The 19587-nt window shown below is 39.1% G+C and overlaps 1 protein-coding gene across 3 annotated transcripts in view; it reads right to left on the bottom strand.

Moving 5' to 3' along the window:
- The window catches only part of pde3a (phosphodiesterase 3A, cGMP-inhibited), an 86515-nt gene extending 68421 nt beyond the window's left edge, over window positions 1-18094 (bottom strand). For 2 of the 3 annotated variants that reach the window (XM_039660673.2, XM_039660674.2), the window contains exon 1: window positions 16731-18093. In XM_039660673.2, coding sequence (XP_039516607.2) covers window positions 16731-17519 — 789 coding nt within the window. In that variant the 5' untranslated portion in view covers window positions 17520-18093. Of the gene's footprint in view, window positions 1-16730 lie in introns of all 3 variants that reach the window. The other variant, XM_039660675.2, reaches the window with a different exon arrangement.
- Window positions 18095-19587: the final 1493 nt, after the last annotated feature.

The following is a 19587-nucleotide window of genomic DNA, read 5'->3' as shown; positions in this document are numbered from 1 at the left end:
TGTCAACTAACTCTCTAGTAGTACTAGTAGACTTTTAGGTGTTCAGGTTAGTAGTAGATTAGATTATAGTAGTGTGGGCAGATTTCAGCAGACGGTCTAATACTCTAATGACTGCTCATTGACATGTAGCTGCAAAGCTGTTTATAGCTAGTAGAATGTCTAAAGTGGACTATTGAAATAAAGTAATTCCCAGTAATCTACTCATATAATCTCTCTATTAAAATGTGAAGTGCAAATGTCACAAGAATCGCATTTTGTCAGGCAAAACAAGAGCTTATTGATGTACTGTAATTCAAATCAATCAGCTGTTTTATTCCAACCATTCCTCCTGGTCAGAGGCTTCTGTAAATATTTAGTTTTTTACAAAGAGTTACATGTCAACTAAGTTTATTGGTACAATTTTTTTTTTTTTAGTATTGCATACTGTAAATTGTAACTTAGTCCACAACTAGTATAACTTGTGCAACTATTATATTTTTGCCATTTTGAATTGTTACGGCATATGAATCTGGACTGTTGGGCTTTTTTAAGAAGTAGATGGTTTATGTTGATATTTCAACATGTTATTCCAATTTTACAAATGCATCACATTTGATGCTAATCAACAAAAAAATAAATAAATAAAAAACACAAGGACAACACACAACAAGCCACAAGAGTTAATTTCCTAGAACGAAGGGGAATTGTTTCTAAGTAAAATACGCACCCAATGCCTTCCTCACCACAGCAACCTAATCCAATAAGAGATTTTGTGGTGGACGAGAGAAAGAGAGCGAGTGCTTAGTGCTGAATGGACAGTCCAGAGAGTGAATGGGGATATCATGCCCAGCGGCCCATTCTGACATTAACACAGGCCCTTATGTACCCTGAGAGCCCGACTAATGATACCATCCCAGCACTGCCAAACAGAACCACTGGGGCTCTCAGAGGTGTGTGTGTGTGTGTGTCGCTTTAATGGCTCCAACCAGCGTCATACACTTACTGCACCCTCTCATCTGTGACACAGATGAGCACTTCCAGAGAAATCCATTTTCCAACATATGTGTTTATACACAATTACTCTATTATAGAGAAAGGGATAAAACAAACATCACAAGAAAGTATAAAGAAAGACAGAAAGAACGCTACTGTACGTAACTATGTTCAGAATGATAAATACTATTTATTATTCTTTTTATTTATTTATTGCAGTGCAATAAAAAAAAGGATTTGGTCTTTTTACTACTTGTGTGTGAAACACTATGCCATTTGTAACGTTTCCATTTTTGAACAACTTAATTCTGTGACTTTTTCACAACCTTTCCAGATGTTTGTGGTTACTGGATAAGGATTCAGATCATTTTGATTCAGAGTGATTTGCTAACTACTTGGAAAGCGTCTTGAAATTCAGCTCCATAACACAGCTACATAAACGGCGCAGAATCATGACATTGAACTGCAAAAAATAATGTTCTTACTCAGCATTTCGGCATGTACAAATATCTAAACTTTCTCAAACTAAGATATGTGTGCTTATGAACCAATGGCATAAGATATTAAAAATGTATCAAAATCAAGTTAATCTATCTAACTTGTTTTTCCTATGAATTGGGTTTATTTTTCTGGCCTCATTGCAGATATTTTTCTACACTCAAAAAATGCTGGGTTGTTTCAACCCAAATTTGGGTCAAATATGGACAAACCCAAATGTTGGGTTAAAATGCAATTCAAAAATTTAATGTTGAAAGTGAAAGCTGAAGTTGGGTTAAAATGTGAAATTTGGGTTTGTCCATATTTTACCCAAATTTGGGTTCAAACAACCCAGCATTGTTAACTTTAGAGTGTAGTTTTAAGCATAAACATTTTTGTTTTTACAGAGAAAACAAGACTTAATATTTTATGTCATTTTGCATCTCAAATAATCTTGATCTTAGTGTGAAGACAACAGCGTAACTAAAAACAGAAAAGTTCCTGACTTTATGAAAGAGTTTGCATGCTTAACTCGGCACATTAAACTAGGAAATGAATATCAAAATGTTGGTTGACATTATAGTCAAATGGAAATAAAAGGTCGAGTTGAGCACATTGATCTTTTATATCAAGCAAATTTGAGTAAATACAGTAGGTCATAGAGAAAATGAATATAGTATACAGTGCAAAAAGAGCTATTCTGAATGCAGCCACACACACACACACACACACCAGAGACGAATCCATTAGCCCTTGTGATCAGGGACAGTGCTTGCACAGAGTCTCGTGACAGCCATTAGCGGCGGGCCGGAGAGCGGGAACACCTGGACACATCTGTTCATCAACAGCCCCCGAAACCTGAGAGAAGCTCTCCAGCTCAGCCGCAAACCAGCGCCAACAGGCTCTGCTCTGTTTATTTGACAAAGCCGTCTGCCGCACGGCCGGCCTGGTTTGTTTGAAACGTCAGATGTGCTGCTTCACAGGTTGGGGTCGAGAGACAGCCGGACTGTGAGGCTAGTATCATGTGGAAATGAAGCCAGGGGATTTGAGGAATCATGCATGTTTGGGGCATAAAGTCGAATGCTTGGTTTTAGAGGTTTACTCAAATCACAAAGCAAAAGTTTAAGCACTATTAATAGTGATGCTTGACTTAGATCAATGATGTAAGAAGCTTGTCCTTTTGTTTAATTTAATTTAATTTAATAATAAAGGAGTAGTTCACTTTAAAAAAAAAAAAAATCACTCCCATGTCATCCAAGATGTCCATGTCTTTCTTTCTTCAGTCGAAAAGAAATTAAGGTTTAACGGAGATTTTCTCCATATAATGGACTTCAATGGGAACCAAACAGTTCAAGGTCCAAAAGACAGTTTGAGTGCAAACTGTGCAAAGGGCTTGAAGGGATTCCAGACGATGAATAAGGGTCTTATCTAGCGATATCTTGGATGACATTAGCGCACAGTCCATCTGTTTACAAATCCACTTCATTTAAATACCAGGAAAATAACGTGCATGATACATGGCAGTGATCACGAGACGCAGAGGACCAGCGAGTCTGTCAGAAACGATAACGTCTAATGCATTACGCAAGTGAGAATAAATCTGTTCTCCACTCGCTGAAAGGGAGTCGAAATAATCAGGGAAATATACGTCACACTGCTAAAGAGAATAAACGCCAATCATCTCACTTTTGAAACAAGTCTATTATGCTCAAAAAGGCTGCCACGCTTGACCAGAAACAGTAAAACATTAATATTGTGAAAAAAGATCAGGATAGAGTAGAAGAACATACAGTAGAAGTTCTATGTATATATATTTTAAAATATTTTAGTTTTTTTCCAGGATTGTTTGATGAATAGAAAGAAACAAAAATGTAAATTTATTTGAAATAGAAACTTTTTGTAACACTCTAAGGCCCGGTTTCACGGACTAAGCCAGGTTTAGGCCTTAAGTAATTTATGTATAAAACATGACAGGTGTGCATCTTGAGGCAAAACACATGCACTGACATATTTTAAGATTTTTTTAGTGCAAGTTTCAGTTGAAGAAGCTCAAACATGCCATTTAGTCTGGGACTAGCCTAAGTCTTGTCAGTGAAACCGGGGATAAATGTCTTTATCACTTTTAATCAATTTAATGCATACTTGCTAAAAATAAATAAAAATAAATAAATGTACTGACCCCAAATGGTAGTGTTTGTATTATATAAGCAAACTGATAAGAGGACAGATAAAGTTTGTTTTTCATGGGTCGCTGTGACAAACAACAAACAATTAATGTAGCTACAGTAGCAAATGATTGTACATTTTTTTGGATCGAAATGGATCATATATTCATTTGTAAAATTAACTGATAACATTGAGCTCTGAAGATAAAATGAAAGATCTGAAATGTCATTAAAGATGATGAAAAACAATGGCCAGTGTTATATAAATGCACATGATTAAAACAGGGATTGGGTCAGTCTATCTGGTTGGTTTAATGCAGGACACACGAGGACAATCTTTCTGTCGGTACGATTGACTTTAGCATTTAGTCAATCAGTCTCGCAGAACTGACCCTCATCCAATAGGTCAACCTCCTTCACCGCAGAAGCGTCCCGTTACGTAACGGTGAGACGTAAGTGCAGGACGGCAGATGAGGTCCACCACGGTGGAGGTGCCAGATGTCATATGAGTGCCAGCCGGGCATCGCCAACGGGACGCAACTCATCTGCTCGGACTATAATGTTGCATAACGGCGAACTGACGATGTTGTGTATGGTAGAACGAGGAGAATCATGGTGATCAAATCGAATAATATGATTGAAGGTTGAAGAGCGAATAGTGCTGTTTGCTACACTGCCGTTCAAAAGGTTTGGTTTTGAGAGAAGTCTCAAAAATACAGGAAAAACTTTATGACAATTTAAACCTGTTTTCTGATGAATCTACAGTGATGTGAATAAGTTTGGACACCCATGCTAAAGTTGCCTAAAAAGAGGAATAAAAAAAATCATCTTTTGGATATTGATCTTAATGCCTTAATTTAAAAAAATAGGAAAAATCAAACCTTTTAAGGACACCAATTTTCTTTGTGAATGAATAATGTATCATAAATAAATAAATGTTTTTCCTTAAAATACAGGGTGCAGAAGTCAGGACACCCCTATGTTTAATTCCTATAGAGTCAGGCAGATTTTTATTTTTAAAAGCCAGTTATTTCATGGATCCAGGATAATATGCATCCTGATAAAGTTCCCTTGGCCTTTGGAATTAAAATATCCCCACATCATCACACACCTTCACCACACCTAGAGATTGGCATGGGGTACTTTCCATAAGATCATCTTTCAATGCAAATCAAACCAGCTATTAGGCTAACTGAAGTAAAACCATGCCAATCTCTAGGTGTGGTGAAGGTGTGTGATGATGTGGGGATATTTTAATTCCAAAGGCCAAGGGAACTTTATCAGGATGCATATTATCCTGGATCCATGAAATAACTGGCTTTTAAAAATAAAACTCTGCCTGACTCTATACGCCTTATTCACGGCAGCGCCATCTTTGATTTTTAATGAGAATGAAAGCGAGGCTGTGAGGGATAGACTTGCATCTCTTCAATGACCTGTACTGTTATTTAATGTGTTTTCGGATTGTTCTGCTCATGAAACACTGGAAAAATATCTTTCCAAGAAATGTCAGTTGACAAAAATCTCCCGACAATGTAAGCTGTGGAAAATTGTAAGTAATCCAGCAGCTTTATTCAGCTTTTTACAGCGGATGCCATTGGAAACACGGTAAGTCTATCCCTCACAGCCTCACTTTCATACCTGTCATGGCGCTGCTCTGAATAAGGTCTATAGGAATTTAACATAGGGGGGCAATGACTTATGCACCCTGTATTTTAAGGAAAAACATTTATTTATTTATGATACATTATTCATTCACAAAGAAAATTGGTGTCCTTAAAGGTTGGGGTTTTCCTCATTTTTCTAATTAAGGCATTAAGATCAATATCCAAAAGATGATTTTTTATTCCTCTTTTTAGGCAACTTTAGCATGGGTGTCCAAACTTATTCACATCACTGTATTTTCAAATGTCATTTATTCCTGTGATCAGCATCATTACTCCAGTCTTCAGTGTCATGATCCACTCTTAAAATCACACTCTCTCCAGTCAAACAACAGTATTACGGTCGCTAAAGGTTGTTTATATGCTTAACTAACATCTAAGCACAGCTTGCAAGGTAGTACCAACACTATCCCAAGCTAAGATCAAACACAAAACTAGTTCACACTTTTGGCTTTCAGGATCAGGATAACCCCTCCAGAGATGACATGAATCTCTAAAAATGAACATTCCCGTCTCTGTAGGCGTCACACACAAAGGAATGCAAGGAAGTTCTGGCTGTTTGGGGTCACTTTCATCAGGTCAAACCCCTGCAGCACACACACACACTCCACAAATTACCCACAAATACCAATTCTAGCCTAGGCTCATTGGAAAAACATTTCTCCAAAATGCACTGATATTTAAGTTCAGTAATTTCACTTAAATGACAATATATAGGTAATCTTCATTGCCATTTAAGTGAAATTACTGAACTTAAATATACAAGCTTGATAAAAATGATCATTTTAGAAGAAAATTTCAAATGGCACTTAGAGGCTTTTGCATCTGAACTCTTCATTTGTATACTTACTACATAAAATATGCTTGAAAATATACTCAAACTTTACTTAATTATTCTTAATGAAATTAACTTTCACTGAAAAGTTCTTTGGAGGACCCTCTCTTTTGGGAGCTGTAATACCATGGTACATGAATCTACATCTACACTGGTTCCACTGTGCATTCTGGAAATTTCTATGGAGCAACCATTTCTGAACAGGTTTTGTCAACGGGACATACCTAGAAATGTCCAATTCTCAATGCTTATTCTGCTAAAAGAAATGCACGAGTGTTTCTTGTACAGATGGATCACATCTGTGAAGGAAGCATGCCCTCTTTCTCTCTTTATCCTACCCTCTCTCTTGCTTTTTCCTTTTCTCCCTCCCAGTGAGAAGAACAGGAAGAGATGTGGCATAAAAATCCCTGTAATTTTTAATCGCCTCCAATGAAATTGTTAAAGCAGCATGACAGCAAACTAAGCAAACACATAAATGGCTTTATCCATGTGAGTCTACAAAACAATTCTGTGCATATCTGCACACGCACATACATAAACAAACGCTAAGTGTGCTTAACATTTTAAAGCGTGGCACTTATTGAACATAAAAACAACGTTGTCTTTGTTTCTGCTATAATGTCTTCAGTGTTTAGTAGATATATCTTTACTATCTGTAAAATGTCAAGTAGAAACAAGCCCGAGGAGAAACGTTAAACAAACAGAATAATTTGTACGATGGTCTTTCAATATATTCCTAAACATCACTTAGTATTAGCAAACTGGGCTAGCCACAAATAGCTATAAAGCCAAACACATTAGCATGAAAAAAATACTGTTTTATTTCCATACTAATACATGGTTACTGCTACAGAAGCTAAACCATAAACTTTGTGATACTAGTCCTCAAAACTGCTGGGCAGAAACCAACTGGGTTGCGCTAACGCTGGTAGCATTTTTCAGAAGCACATGCAGCAATAGCTTAGCTGTTAACAAAACACTGGAGCTTTTCAAGTAACAAGCTACTGTTTCCAACAATTAGTGCTGTAGCACGACACTGTGGCATGTTAGAATTTAAGGTGTGTCCTAATTCGTGTACTTATGCACTACTCTACGCCATATTGTAGTATAAGTAGTGCACGTACTGTTCACAATGAAAATTCCAAAAAGAACGATGGGGCTTACAAACAAACAAAAAAGGAAACGTAGAACTTTGGGCACTCCATAAACTCAACTGTCACAGCTTTCCTTATATGGTGGAGGGGGAGGGGCTAATAGACTCTGCTGTTGAGGGGGAGGGGCTAACAGACTCTGCTGTTGAGGGGGAGGGGCTAACAGACTCTGATGTTGAGGGGGAGGGGCCAACAGACTCTGATGTTGAGGGGGAGGGGCCAACAGACTCTGATGTTAAGGGGGAGGGGCTAACAGACTCTGATGTTAAGGGCGAGGGGCTAACAGACGCTGTTGCTGAGGGGCAGGGGGTAACAGACTCTGTTGCTGAGGGGGAGGGGCTAACAGACTCTGATGTCAATGGGGAGGAGCTAACAGACTCTGATGTTGAGGGGGAGGAGCTAACAGACTGATGTTGAGGGGGAGGGGCTAATGCTGAATGACAAAATAACCTCTAGAAACTACACAGTTGAGCACATAGTGCGTAGTATAAGTGCATAATGTCATTTGGGACACAACTTTTTAGTAGTAAAATATTTAGTTATATGCTATTTCATCATGTTTAACGCTGTTGTTTTTGTGCCAGATAAATGTTCTGAATGCAGAAATAAATGAAATCATTGATGTTTATTTACACAAACCTCCTAAGTTACAGTAGCTTCCATAGCTATTACAACAAGTTTAACGTCTGAAACTGAAGTAGCGAGGGATCTTTTCGAATGGGACAAATCCGAGTTTAACAGATTATTACAAAAGATAAAATGTGGGGCGGGGCCATGTTTCTTGATTTTGAGATGTGGGCGTGGCACTCAGAAAAGTGAAGGGGCGGAGTTTAAGCACACTGAATGATGGGATAAATCGAATTCGAAAGTTAGTTGTTTTAACCGGAAGATCCAGTTAAGACATTTTGATATTACGAGGTTTTTTTTTTACAAACTAAAATGCACGGATGAATTGTTAATGATAAGATGCATTTTGAAAAGGTTTTCATTTCATGCGGACTTTAGAGTACCTTTCCCACCAGATCAACAGATCTAAGCACAGTGTTTTTACTGGTCAGTTGTCAGAGATTCAGATCTAGCAGTGGTGGGTGAGCATAAGTGTGCATCCGTTCTCACGATACCTGTCAACTCCTGACGTAAAGCAGGGGCCGATTTCTCACACGAGCTCTGACGGTAAAACTTTGACTTTGTGGCTGCACGTTATTAGGCCAGTTACGCGCTTAACCCGGCTAACAAGCGGCCGAAAAACACTTCCAGCTGCAACGGTCACAATTGCGCGTGCAATTATCTGATAGGCCAAACACACACACACACACAGGCAGCTAAGGTGCAAGCTGCAGTAACATGTCAACTAAGCAAGTTTGCGTGTTTCTTGGCTGCAGTTAAAATCTTCCAGCTGCCGTTTCATTGTTTCCTCTGAGAAGCTGGTGGTAAAACGTAGCGCCGGCTGTTATCAAAGCCTCACAAAAAAGCTTCTGCGTCAGGAGTCCCCTCAGGATACGTGAGGGGTTTGCTGTGATAACAGGGAACTCTAGAATTGGGTTTCCCACCCTTACTGATAAAGATATTAGTCACAATTAATGAGGTGGATTTAAGAAGCTTCCCAGAGACTCACAGGGACACGGTTTAATTATTGTCATAATTCATGTTACCACTGAATTTTTTGAAGCTAATCTTTGCTCAAACAGCATGACTGATTTATTTATAGAAAGACAACAGAAAATTGCAAAAAATAAAAAATAAAAATAAAATAAAACATGCATGTAAATAGTCTGTAAAACCTTTATGAAAAGAATTGAGGAAAATTAAATGTGACAATCTCCATAAAAGGAAATTATGGCTGTTAATTGATTCAAATTAAAGGGATTTAAAGGAATTCATTAAAATAATATATTTAACTAAACTGGTCAATTAATTTGAAAAGCCTCATTCTCATATATATTTGAAAAAATATACAGTAAATAATTGACTGAATATTTAAAAATACAAATACATACTCTATCATAATAGAATAAATTAATTTAAAATAAATATAAAATTATTATAAATAAATTGCACAAAATTAAATAGCTAAAATGAACCCAATTATCGATCATCAGGATGAAATTTTAAGCATGTTGTTTGCTTTTTTGAAAAAGAAAACCGTCCCTCAAAAGCGTAAACCTTAGCGAGAACGAGTGAGAGAGACGGTCTGACAAACACACAGATGTACAGACGGCGTTTTTGTCAATGACTGGCTTAACTCAGAAACTTCCCCCATCACTACACCATCTGCCATCCATATTTTCGAAACTAAAACATGCCACTGAGTGAGTTAACAAGACAGGCCTTGTCTGAGGCGGGCCGCTCACATGGGAGAGAGAGAGAGAGGGGCGCTGGGGCTCGGCCAGCACAGGTTAAAATAACAGCACTGGCTGGGGAGATGAAATATGTGTGATAAACAACACACACCAACAGAAAACGCTAATGAGTGTGCACTCAGCCGAATTTAATTTATATTGCCAAATATTATATATTTGATAGGTATTAATACATGCAACGTACATGAAACAGAAGTGACGTATATACAAGAGTGAAACGGCTTCTGACTGGAACAAGAACAAATAGGGCTGATGCAAACATATCATTGAATCATCATTTTGAAAAAGTATTAATAATAAAAAAAATTAGGGCTGTCAAACGATTAATCGCATCCAAAATAAAAGTTTGTGTTTACATAATATGTGTGTGCACTTTGTGCAATTATTTTGTATATATATAAATACACACATGCATGTATATTTATATATAAAATATTTAATATAAATTATATATAAATCAATACAGTATATACATATTTCTTAAATATATACAAGCATGTGTGTGTGTGTGTATATATATATATATATATATATATAAAATAACTATACACAATGCACCCACATTTATTATGTAAACACAAACTTTTATTTTGGATGCGATTAATCGTTTGACAGCCCTAAAAAATATATGTTTTACGGCCCTTTGGCCATATTCAGTTTATGCTAGCAAATTACTTGAAATCATTACTCGAAATTAATTACTTGAGGTATTTTCTTTTAAATGTTTAAAATCACCCCCCACAAAAAAAAAAAAAAAAAAAAAAAAAAAAAAATCAAAAAAAAAAAAAATCTGAGGAACTGGATCAGCTAATTAGGATCTAGTCACTGAATCAAAATTCTGAATTGATTCAATAAAACTGAGACTTTGATTCTCAGTTTGATTCGGCCGATGCACATAAATGTAATGTTTAGGCATCACAACGTTGCTTTGATTTTACAATCACCAGCAAAATAAGGCGAACTATATATTAACAGCACAGTCCTAGTCTGCAAAGAAGTGAAGATGCTTCTGGGCATCTCATATAGGTGACTTTGTCTTCAAATCTTCAATGCTTTTCACATTCCCAGAGCCTTTATTCTCAAGAGACGCTTTTACAGCAGCTGGAGGTTTCTGCAGTTCATTTTTAGATTGACATATGTAGAACAGCTAATGTCATTTGGTTTTCTCTGCTCCGTCAGTTAGCGCCAGCTGCGCACCTGGTTCAGATAGTCTTCTGTAAGCAAACCTGCTTGTCCAGCTCCTTCTAGGTTGTTTGGAAAGAGTCAAACTGCTAGCATTTTTAAAATGGATGAGGTTTTTGGCAGCCGCCCGCTCAGGCAAGACAGCTGAGGCTACACATTCCAGGCCTGGCACGGTCCGACTGGACGCGAGGCCTCTTACAAGCAAAATACAGCGAGTCGACGTCAAAGATCCCTCTGTCTGCCGCAGCGACGCAGACCAGACCAATTACAGCGAAGAACCGGAGACTGCAGGAAGGAAAACAACCCTCAGCGTGTCGAGTGCTCTGGTGTAGATTAAAAATCTCTCAGCTACTGCAGGTGAGGGCAGAGCCGCGAGGAACGAAGCACGGTCCACTTCAGACAGGAAACCATTACCTTCGGGGCACATCGGGGCTGCTTTTTTCAGATCTCATTGAGCTGAGGTTTATTATCAATCCTGGCAGGCAGAAACGTCCCACCTACTAACCTCATATCTCCACCAGGCTGGGAAAAGGACCTCTTAAGAAAAAAAAAGAAAAGAAGAGGAGGAGAAAAAAAGGCCCATGGCACAGAAACATACTCCAGGTCTCTATGGATCTCCATTTGCGTCATCCCTCAAATAGCTGCTCGCACACCCTTTTCTTCTCCTCCAGAAATCTAATATATTATCCCCTCCGCCATCACAAAAGAAACAGAAACGTCTTAATTTCTCAGGCCACTAAAAATGCCACTGTTTTTCTAGTTCTGGGAGGGGAGGACCTTTCATTTAATCATCTGGGGAAGAGATGTGACAAAAGCGGCAAACTCTTTCTCTTACTGTATTATTAAGTCATTTGGATTGACCTATTGTACTTTCTTAAATGCATTCACTGCACATTTTTGCACATTTACGGGGTTTCTCAGAAGTGGAAGTCGTAACAGTTCAATTGAAAAAAATCCATGATAATGTTTCTATGACTTTTAAGGTCTTACATCAAGAGAATTAAAAGAGTTATTACATAAAGAGAACTATCATATTGCCAAGAAAACATGCCCCTTATCTTACAGGTTCCTAATTTTGTTACAGAGTCTCCTACTATAGATTTACATGCATCCAAGGTCAAAAAACACTTTAATTATCTCGTAATATAAATTGCAGCATCACCACTTTTCTCAGTGTCTCTCTAAACTCTGCCTTTCTGAGAGCTTCCTCTGCTCTGATTGGTCAGAAGACCCAGTCTGTTGTGATTGGTTTACCGCTGAGAGTGTGTGATGGAAATGAAATGTCTATATTACTACACTGTAAAAAAAATATTGATGGTTTAACTTAAAAAAGTAAGTAACCTGGGATTGCCTTAAAATTTTAAGTTCATTGATCTGGAAAAAGTGAGTTCATACAATGAAGGAGATTAATTTAACCATCAGAAACTCAAAATTATATGTTATCTAAACTAAATAAATTATTTAAGTTGATTTGACAAAAGAAAAAAATGTTGTGATTACTACACTGTAAAAAAATATTGTTGGTTTAACTTAAAAAAGTAAGTAACCTGGGATTGCCTTAAAATTTTAAGTTGATTGAACTGGAAAAAGGGGGTTAATACAATGAAGTAGATTAATTTAACCATCAGAAACTCAAAATAATAAGTTCTCAACTAAATAAATTATTATAAAGTTGATTTGACAAAAGAAAATATGTTGTGATAACAAATCTTGAAAATATTTTTTACAGTGTATATCTGAATTTCAGCTCTAGATCTTCCTCAGCACAGTTTTTGATGAAAACATTCTAGGATTTTCTCCATATAATGGACTTCAATGGGGTCCAAACGGTTCAAGGTCCAAATGAGAGTTTCAGTGCAGTTTCAAAGGGCTTTAAATGTCACCAGACGATGAATAAGGGTCTTATCTAGCAAAACGATCGGTCATTTAATAAATAAATAACAAAGTTGCTGCACTGAAACTCTCATTTGGACCTTGAACCGTTTGGACCCCATTGAAGTCCATTATATGGAGAAAAATCCTGGAATGTTTTCATCAAAAACCTTAATTTCTTTTCGACTGAAGAAAGAAAGACATGCACATCTTGGATGAGTAAATTATCAGCAAAGGTTTTTTAAAAGTGAACTACTCCTTGAAGACAAAAACCTGTTGCCCTTTTATATTCAAGTCTGCCATAAAACACCCCACAACACAACTTTTACACAACATGCGCTGAATCCCTGCTATGACAGATTTCAAAAAGTTGAAATTGCGAGAACACCAAAGAACAAAAATTCGAAACATCTTGTTTTAGGTGTTGAACCTTGATTATACTAATCTGTGCACATTAAACTGGAACAGGAACAAGTATTCTAACATTAAAAAGGGCACACTTCCCCTTTAAGAGAAGATTTAAATACTCTCTGCTGTGCCCAGAGGCTCCGGCTCACAGCGAACAGCTTTTCCAGGCAGCCCTGGGCTAATCGCAACTCAGTGACCCGCTAAAGGCTTCTAAAGACTCCATGCGGTGAGGTGTTTGAGTTGAAACGACTGCTCGTGTCATTAAACGGGGGTTTTCCACGAACACCGTCCTCTGGAGACCTGCGCTTAAACACAGCGAGGTACGGTTCAGTTTACCACCCAGAAACACTCAAGATGAGATACATTATCTTTTAGACGCTAGTTAACTACAAGTAATAGTTCCAACTGTAAGGTCCAAAACTGCATGTTATCATCGAAGGTTAGTCAAGTCTATAGAAAGGCCACAACGGGGACAAGTGAGTGAAGAAGGAAGGCTAATTCAGCGTCCTGTTCTCAGTCCATTTAAAAAACGTTACGTAACTCACTTCACACAGCGATGTTCATAACGGGAATGATTTTGAGTCACTGAAAGTGCCCAGGGCATGTGCTCTGCTGAGTGGGATAATGGTCACAGCGACTCTGAGGTCACTTCCTGTTTACCTCGCCGGGCAGCATGGGTGATACGAGCCGATAACCAACCACCCCAAATTAAACATTTACTGGATGCTCGGAACGAAAGAGAGATTGCATAGTACTTTTGGTTCTCAATTGTTTTTTACATTTGGCTGTTCTGTAGCTCAAATAGTGGAATGCTTGCAACGCCAAGCTCATGGGTTCGATTTCCAGGGAATTGACTATAAAAGCTAGCTAAATGAATAAATGTGCTTTTTATACAAATTTGGCAGTTAGTAGAATGCATTTGAAACTACATGTCAACTAACAGTATTAGTCTGCTAAATATCTGCTATTTTGATGCTCTTCAATTGACTATAAGTAACTTTGCAAGTAAATGTCAAATTATACTATCCCTAGTAATGCTCTAATGAGAATCAGTTGATATTGTAGTTTAATCCAAAGTGACTTATGTTGCATTTGATAAATTCATGCATCCTCTTGGGAATCAAACTCATGACTTTAGTGCTTTGCGATACATAAACACTTATTAAATGTGAGCTGATCTGAACTGTCATCATGTAGCTCGGTTATGACTCAAGAGATACATTTTTCAGTGTGTTTGTCCCAAGTCAACTTCCCAACCTGGCATTTGTCTGCAGATGCATTACAAGAATGGGATTTATACAGACACGAGCAGTTGCGATAAACGTGTGACAGGAGTGTGCAAAGATGCATCGTCAATACACGATCACGTGCAAACCCTGTACCAGAACCGTTTTCAGACCAACAACACCCGTGGAGGAGACTCTGATAGTCTAGATGGGATGTCCCAAAAAGTGAAAGTGAAAAAAAATATTTTGCACCTGGCTTTATCATATGTTCAGATCTATCTACCGAAAATATATGCAAAATTGGGCATATTTAATGAGATAATGCCTAATTTGCATAATTAAACATACAAATTTAAAAAACTTGTAATACATTTTTTTATATATACTTGTGTAACTAATCAACTGAGGTAGTTTCATGGTGATATCTATTATTTAAAAATCTTACCCTATTCACCTAGTGTTTCGCCTTAAAAGTTGGTATTTTACAAATATATATACATAAAAAAATATCCAATATATCTTTGCTCTGACCCTTGACTATCGATTAACTTAATTTCTTCATTTTGATTGCCTACTTACAAAAAAACTAGGAGAAAATGGTCCAACGACTGAGCAAAATAGGCAATTTGGCGGCCATGTTGATATGCAAATTAGAAGGTAAAAAACTCAAAATTTCACTTGGGTACCAGTTTTTTTTGGACTCAGCACCCTTGAAATACGTAAGATAGGCCGTTGCCCGACTTGTACCCATAAATGCTCCTCACTTCTTATAGAAGGCCATTTTTCTGAAATCCGTCTAGTCTATGATCCGCACTAACGTCTTCGTGTGTGCACTGGAGCTGTTCTGTGGCCTGTCGAGACACAGGTTATTGTCGTTGCAGGGGTCACACAGTGGTATGTTTACACAGCCAGACCACACAGATAAAACAACTACACATAAACCTTTATACGAACTAATATCACTGCAGACATCACACATGTGCACCAGGTGTGTGTTATACAGAACATGGAAAACACACTCAGGGGTCAGTATTCTTTTCCATTTCACACTCAAAGCAAATATGGCAGAAGTATTGCAACGACAATGTATGGATTCGTCACAAATGCTCTTCCTTTTAAGGTTCCCATTGCAAATACATCAATAATGCGGCCACTAGAGGGTGCAAACTAAACCCTCGCAGACCAAAGGCAGCAACTTCACTGAAAACAGTAAACGTCCCAGCAAACCTAAACTGCTTAGAGACCTTCAGCTTAAATTCAGAAATCAATTAATCTCCATTTACATTCACTACAAGATTTAATGCTAAACTTTAAATTGTATACCGCATATTTTCACATGCATGAGCAGCAAACCGGACAAAAAGACGGGCAAGTGTGAATACAATATTTTCAAGGAATCACAGTAATTCCTGCACTTGATTTAACAGTTTAGTTTCAACACCATGCGTAACAATAGCCAATTATTTAGACTTCCAGATTTTTTCAGCTAAATATTTTGTGCACTTTGCCAATCATCGGTCTAAGCATTACTACTAGACTTACAATGCATTTAATGTAATAATTATCTATAAAATATTTTTTTCTCAAAATACAAAAAAAGCTTTGATGATCAAAAATGTAAAGAAATAATGTGTGCGTGTTCTTTTAAAATACTACATTGCTGAAGAAATTTACAATTGGCCATACAATGACGTCCCGTTGACAAGCCAAATCGTCAGTGTTTTGTACTTGTGTGTGTGTATAGCAAAAAACACCACAAATATGCATAAACATTCACATCAAATAACCTTCTGCATGCTTTTGCAATTTGGTTGTGCAGGGCACAAAATCTCCACTGTAGTCCACATGCACGCTCGCTCTGTAATATTTTAGTTTAGGTCAAACATGCTAAAATATAACAGCTGAAGAATCAAAAAAACACCTAATAGTGTACAAGAGGTCAAAGTTCAGCAGGTTCTGCTGAAATACATGAAAACTAATGCATGCTGGAGTGAAAGTGCTCCAAAGTGTCAAGAAAAAGACAACCCACAGAAATATTCCTCTCCCCAAAAAACTCATCTGTATATTTTTATAGATGTTTTATGATCATAATGTGATAAGAGGCAAAAGCAAGAACAGTAAGTGCGTGCATTAGTATTACTATTATTTATCCAAATAAACACTAAGGTAAAGTGTGACCTAATTATCATGATCAATAACAACAATATTATAGTTTCCTCTCACAATTTCCTATTTCAGAAACACGGTCTACAAATACATCATTCCGGTTATTATTGGTGCTATTGTTGTTGCTGTGATCAATATGAGCTTACAATTCATGAGCACGCTGCGCAAGTACTACTTCTAAAAAAAAAAAATAAATGACTGTACTAATTCCGAATCGTACTGTATATTTGTGATCAATAAGTGGTCCAATACCTGGTCTCTCTGCAGACAGGGCAGAGACGTCCTCCTGTGAGATTTGCTCCTCGGCTGGCCGTGATGTGCCATGTCTGACGAAACTACGGAGCTGGACCTCCTGCGCCTCTTAAATACCGGAATATCTCCCCTCGATCCCTCCCGGTGTGATGCGCCCTGCTCCGGCAGAAGTCTGTCCGCATACCTCGCCAGCAGGACCCCCAGCACCCCGAGCAGGTACGCCAGGTAGGGTCTCCAACTGGCGCGCACCTTCTGCAGCGACAGCAGCGACACGGTCCTGATGATGCTGATGAAGAGGAGCACGGAGATGCCCTGACCCAGCCGCACCACCATGAGCGCCCCGCTGGCCAGGCAGGCGAGCAGCACCAGCGCGGTGGCCGTGAACGAGTAGAGCTGATGCGCATCCAGCAGAGACTGCGCCGCCGCTTCGCCCAGATGGCACACGGTGAGCAGGAACACGGCCGTACGGATGAGCACCCCGCAGCGGAGCAGATACACACCCACCCAGAAGAAGGCACACACGAGCGTGAAGACGGGCGAGAGCAACTGCCACACGAGCTCCACGAGCGTCACCAAGTGCAGCGCCGGAGATCCCGAGTGCGCGTGTGCGCGCTCAGCGTCCCAGTCCGCGGACTGATGAGCGAGCAGCGCGAGGAGCACGGACAGCGAGGCGACACACACGGCCGAGGAGAGGCTCCTACGGCTCCGCAAGCACGAGTGCCAGCAGTCCTGCTCCACGGGAGAGACACAAGTGCGCACATAGCCGTTGCGCACGGATTCCAGTGCCATCGGTCACGGGAGAGCACGCGTACGCGCTCGCGCACACACGCATTAATGCGCAGAGCCGCTGTTCCTTTTCACGTGAGTTGTTAGTGAGAGAGTGAGTGAGTGAACGACTTTCCAGCGGCGGACTGCCACGAGTTCGCATTCACCGCATCCTCGCGTGAAAGCACAAGTTAAAAGTAATGTCGGGGTGCGCGGAGGAGGAGGAGGAAAGCGAGCCCCTTTTCTTTGCAATGCGTAAAATCCCCCATCGTCGAGCAGCACGAGGAATAACTCCCGATGTTTCTAGGCCACCATCATCATCCTCATCGGTGATCTCCCTCCCTCGCGCTTCCTCTCTTTGTTTGTCTCTCGTGCCCTCGTATCTCGCTGGATTATTCCACCTCTTGAATCATTTTCACGCGTGGAAACTCTAGCGGCAGAAAGATTTCCTTGAGTTTTGGATAATATTGGCCAGTGTCCCGTCGCCCGCGAGGCGGTCCTTAACACAGCGCGCGAGCTGCGCTCCGTATCAACAGCCGAACGATTATCCTGATCAGACCCAATCCAGCATCAGTCAGCTGATTTATTGATTCCAGCTGCTGCTCGCACACATGACCACTTTTACAACTCATATACATCACACTTAAAAGAAAATCTTCGAAATTAATTTGATTAAATATAACTATAAAAACTTTATCAACTTGATTTTTTTATTTGCATGCTCCGGAAAAAGTGAAATTGCGCATGACTTGGTGCAGTTTTGACCACGCAAAGCACACGTGTGATTTCTTTTCTTGATTTCTGACTGATTTTCCTCTTACAGTAAAATAGTTCATTAACGTTAACTAATAACCACCACAATTCCCTGCGGTATCACACAAATCACTAATGCTTTCTTTGTAGTTTTCTTGACTGACTTTCACTGAACTCTAAAATTTTAGCAGATCTAATTAAGATGTGTATTTCTACAAAAGCAAAAACCTTTATTTATTAGCCCCAGATATGAATTATTTAAATGATGGTTTGTCTTTCATTGGTCTTTCTGACTTATCATTATTTTACAGTAACATTTTTATATTGATTATGATCATGATGCCATGCGATATTATTGAAAGTCACTCTTGAGGCTTCTTGCTTTCTTTTTTCCGCACACAAATATGAAAATATTTCATATTTTTAGATGTCTATCAGATTCTCTCACTTTCTTGTCTTTGATACTGGTTCTTGCAGACTGATCTTCTGTTTACATTTCGCTCGTAAACTTTTCCCAATGGCCACAAATCACATGACGATCATCTGGTTTTCTTGGCAATTAGTTCTTTCCGACTGATTTTCCTGTAATATTTTGTATAGCTATTTAACATTCACTGGTAGGCTACACATGATTCCCTATATCGTTGACAGCCCCAGGCTGGTTACCATTCACACAAGCAGCCGGGAGAGTGGGCAGGATTCCCAGGACAGGAGGAAGAAAAGCAGTTTCTAGCTCAGGAACTAGGAGCATCTCTCTGCTGGCTGGGCTAATGGATGTCCACATCCCGTGGTGACGGTCTCAGCTTCCCGGCCTCCCCCTGCCGAGGAGCGGCTACAGGGAATGTGGGAGTGCTTGTTTGGAAAGCTGCAGAGGCAACAGTCTCTTCCGGTCTCGGTTCCTGGGTCAGTCGAGGGCCAACTAATATTAAGTCCTTGCGTCATGTCCTCCGAACAGCAAAATAAAGATAAGGATAAAAATTGCAGGGAAAGATCCTAAGCGGGAACATAGCAGAGCCGTTTCTGGGGATAAGGGAGAAAGACGTGCATCAGGGAGACGCCTCTGTCAAAACAAATGCATAAATCCTCTATTATGATGTTAGGTCATCATAGGTTAATGCAATAAGAGGGAAACATGGTGAGGGAAAAGTTTAAAACGGAGCTTAACTGCTTTTAAAACGCGGATAGACACAAGGACACACAGCTTCATCTGTGAATACACAATATCCTTAGTCTGTGTTCAAATGGGAAAATAAAGACTTTGCCAAAGTCCACTATAATAAATGCGGATGCTATTACCAGGTTTTCCGCTATAAAGGGCACTACCTTTTCGACTGTGTGT

Source organism: Pimephales promelas, chromosome 24 (genome assembly GCF_988280905.1).
Source record: "Pimephales promelas chromosome 24, fPimPro1.hap1.1, whole genome shotgun sequence".
Classification (NCBI taxonomy): domain Eukaryota; kingdom Metazoa; phylum Chordata; class Actinopteri; order Cypriniformes; family Leuciscidae; genus Pimephales; species Pimephales promelas.
Note: the sequence above shows the minus strand (reverse complement) of the source record. Positions and strands in the feature narration are given on the sequence as shown.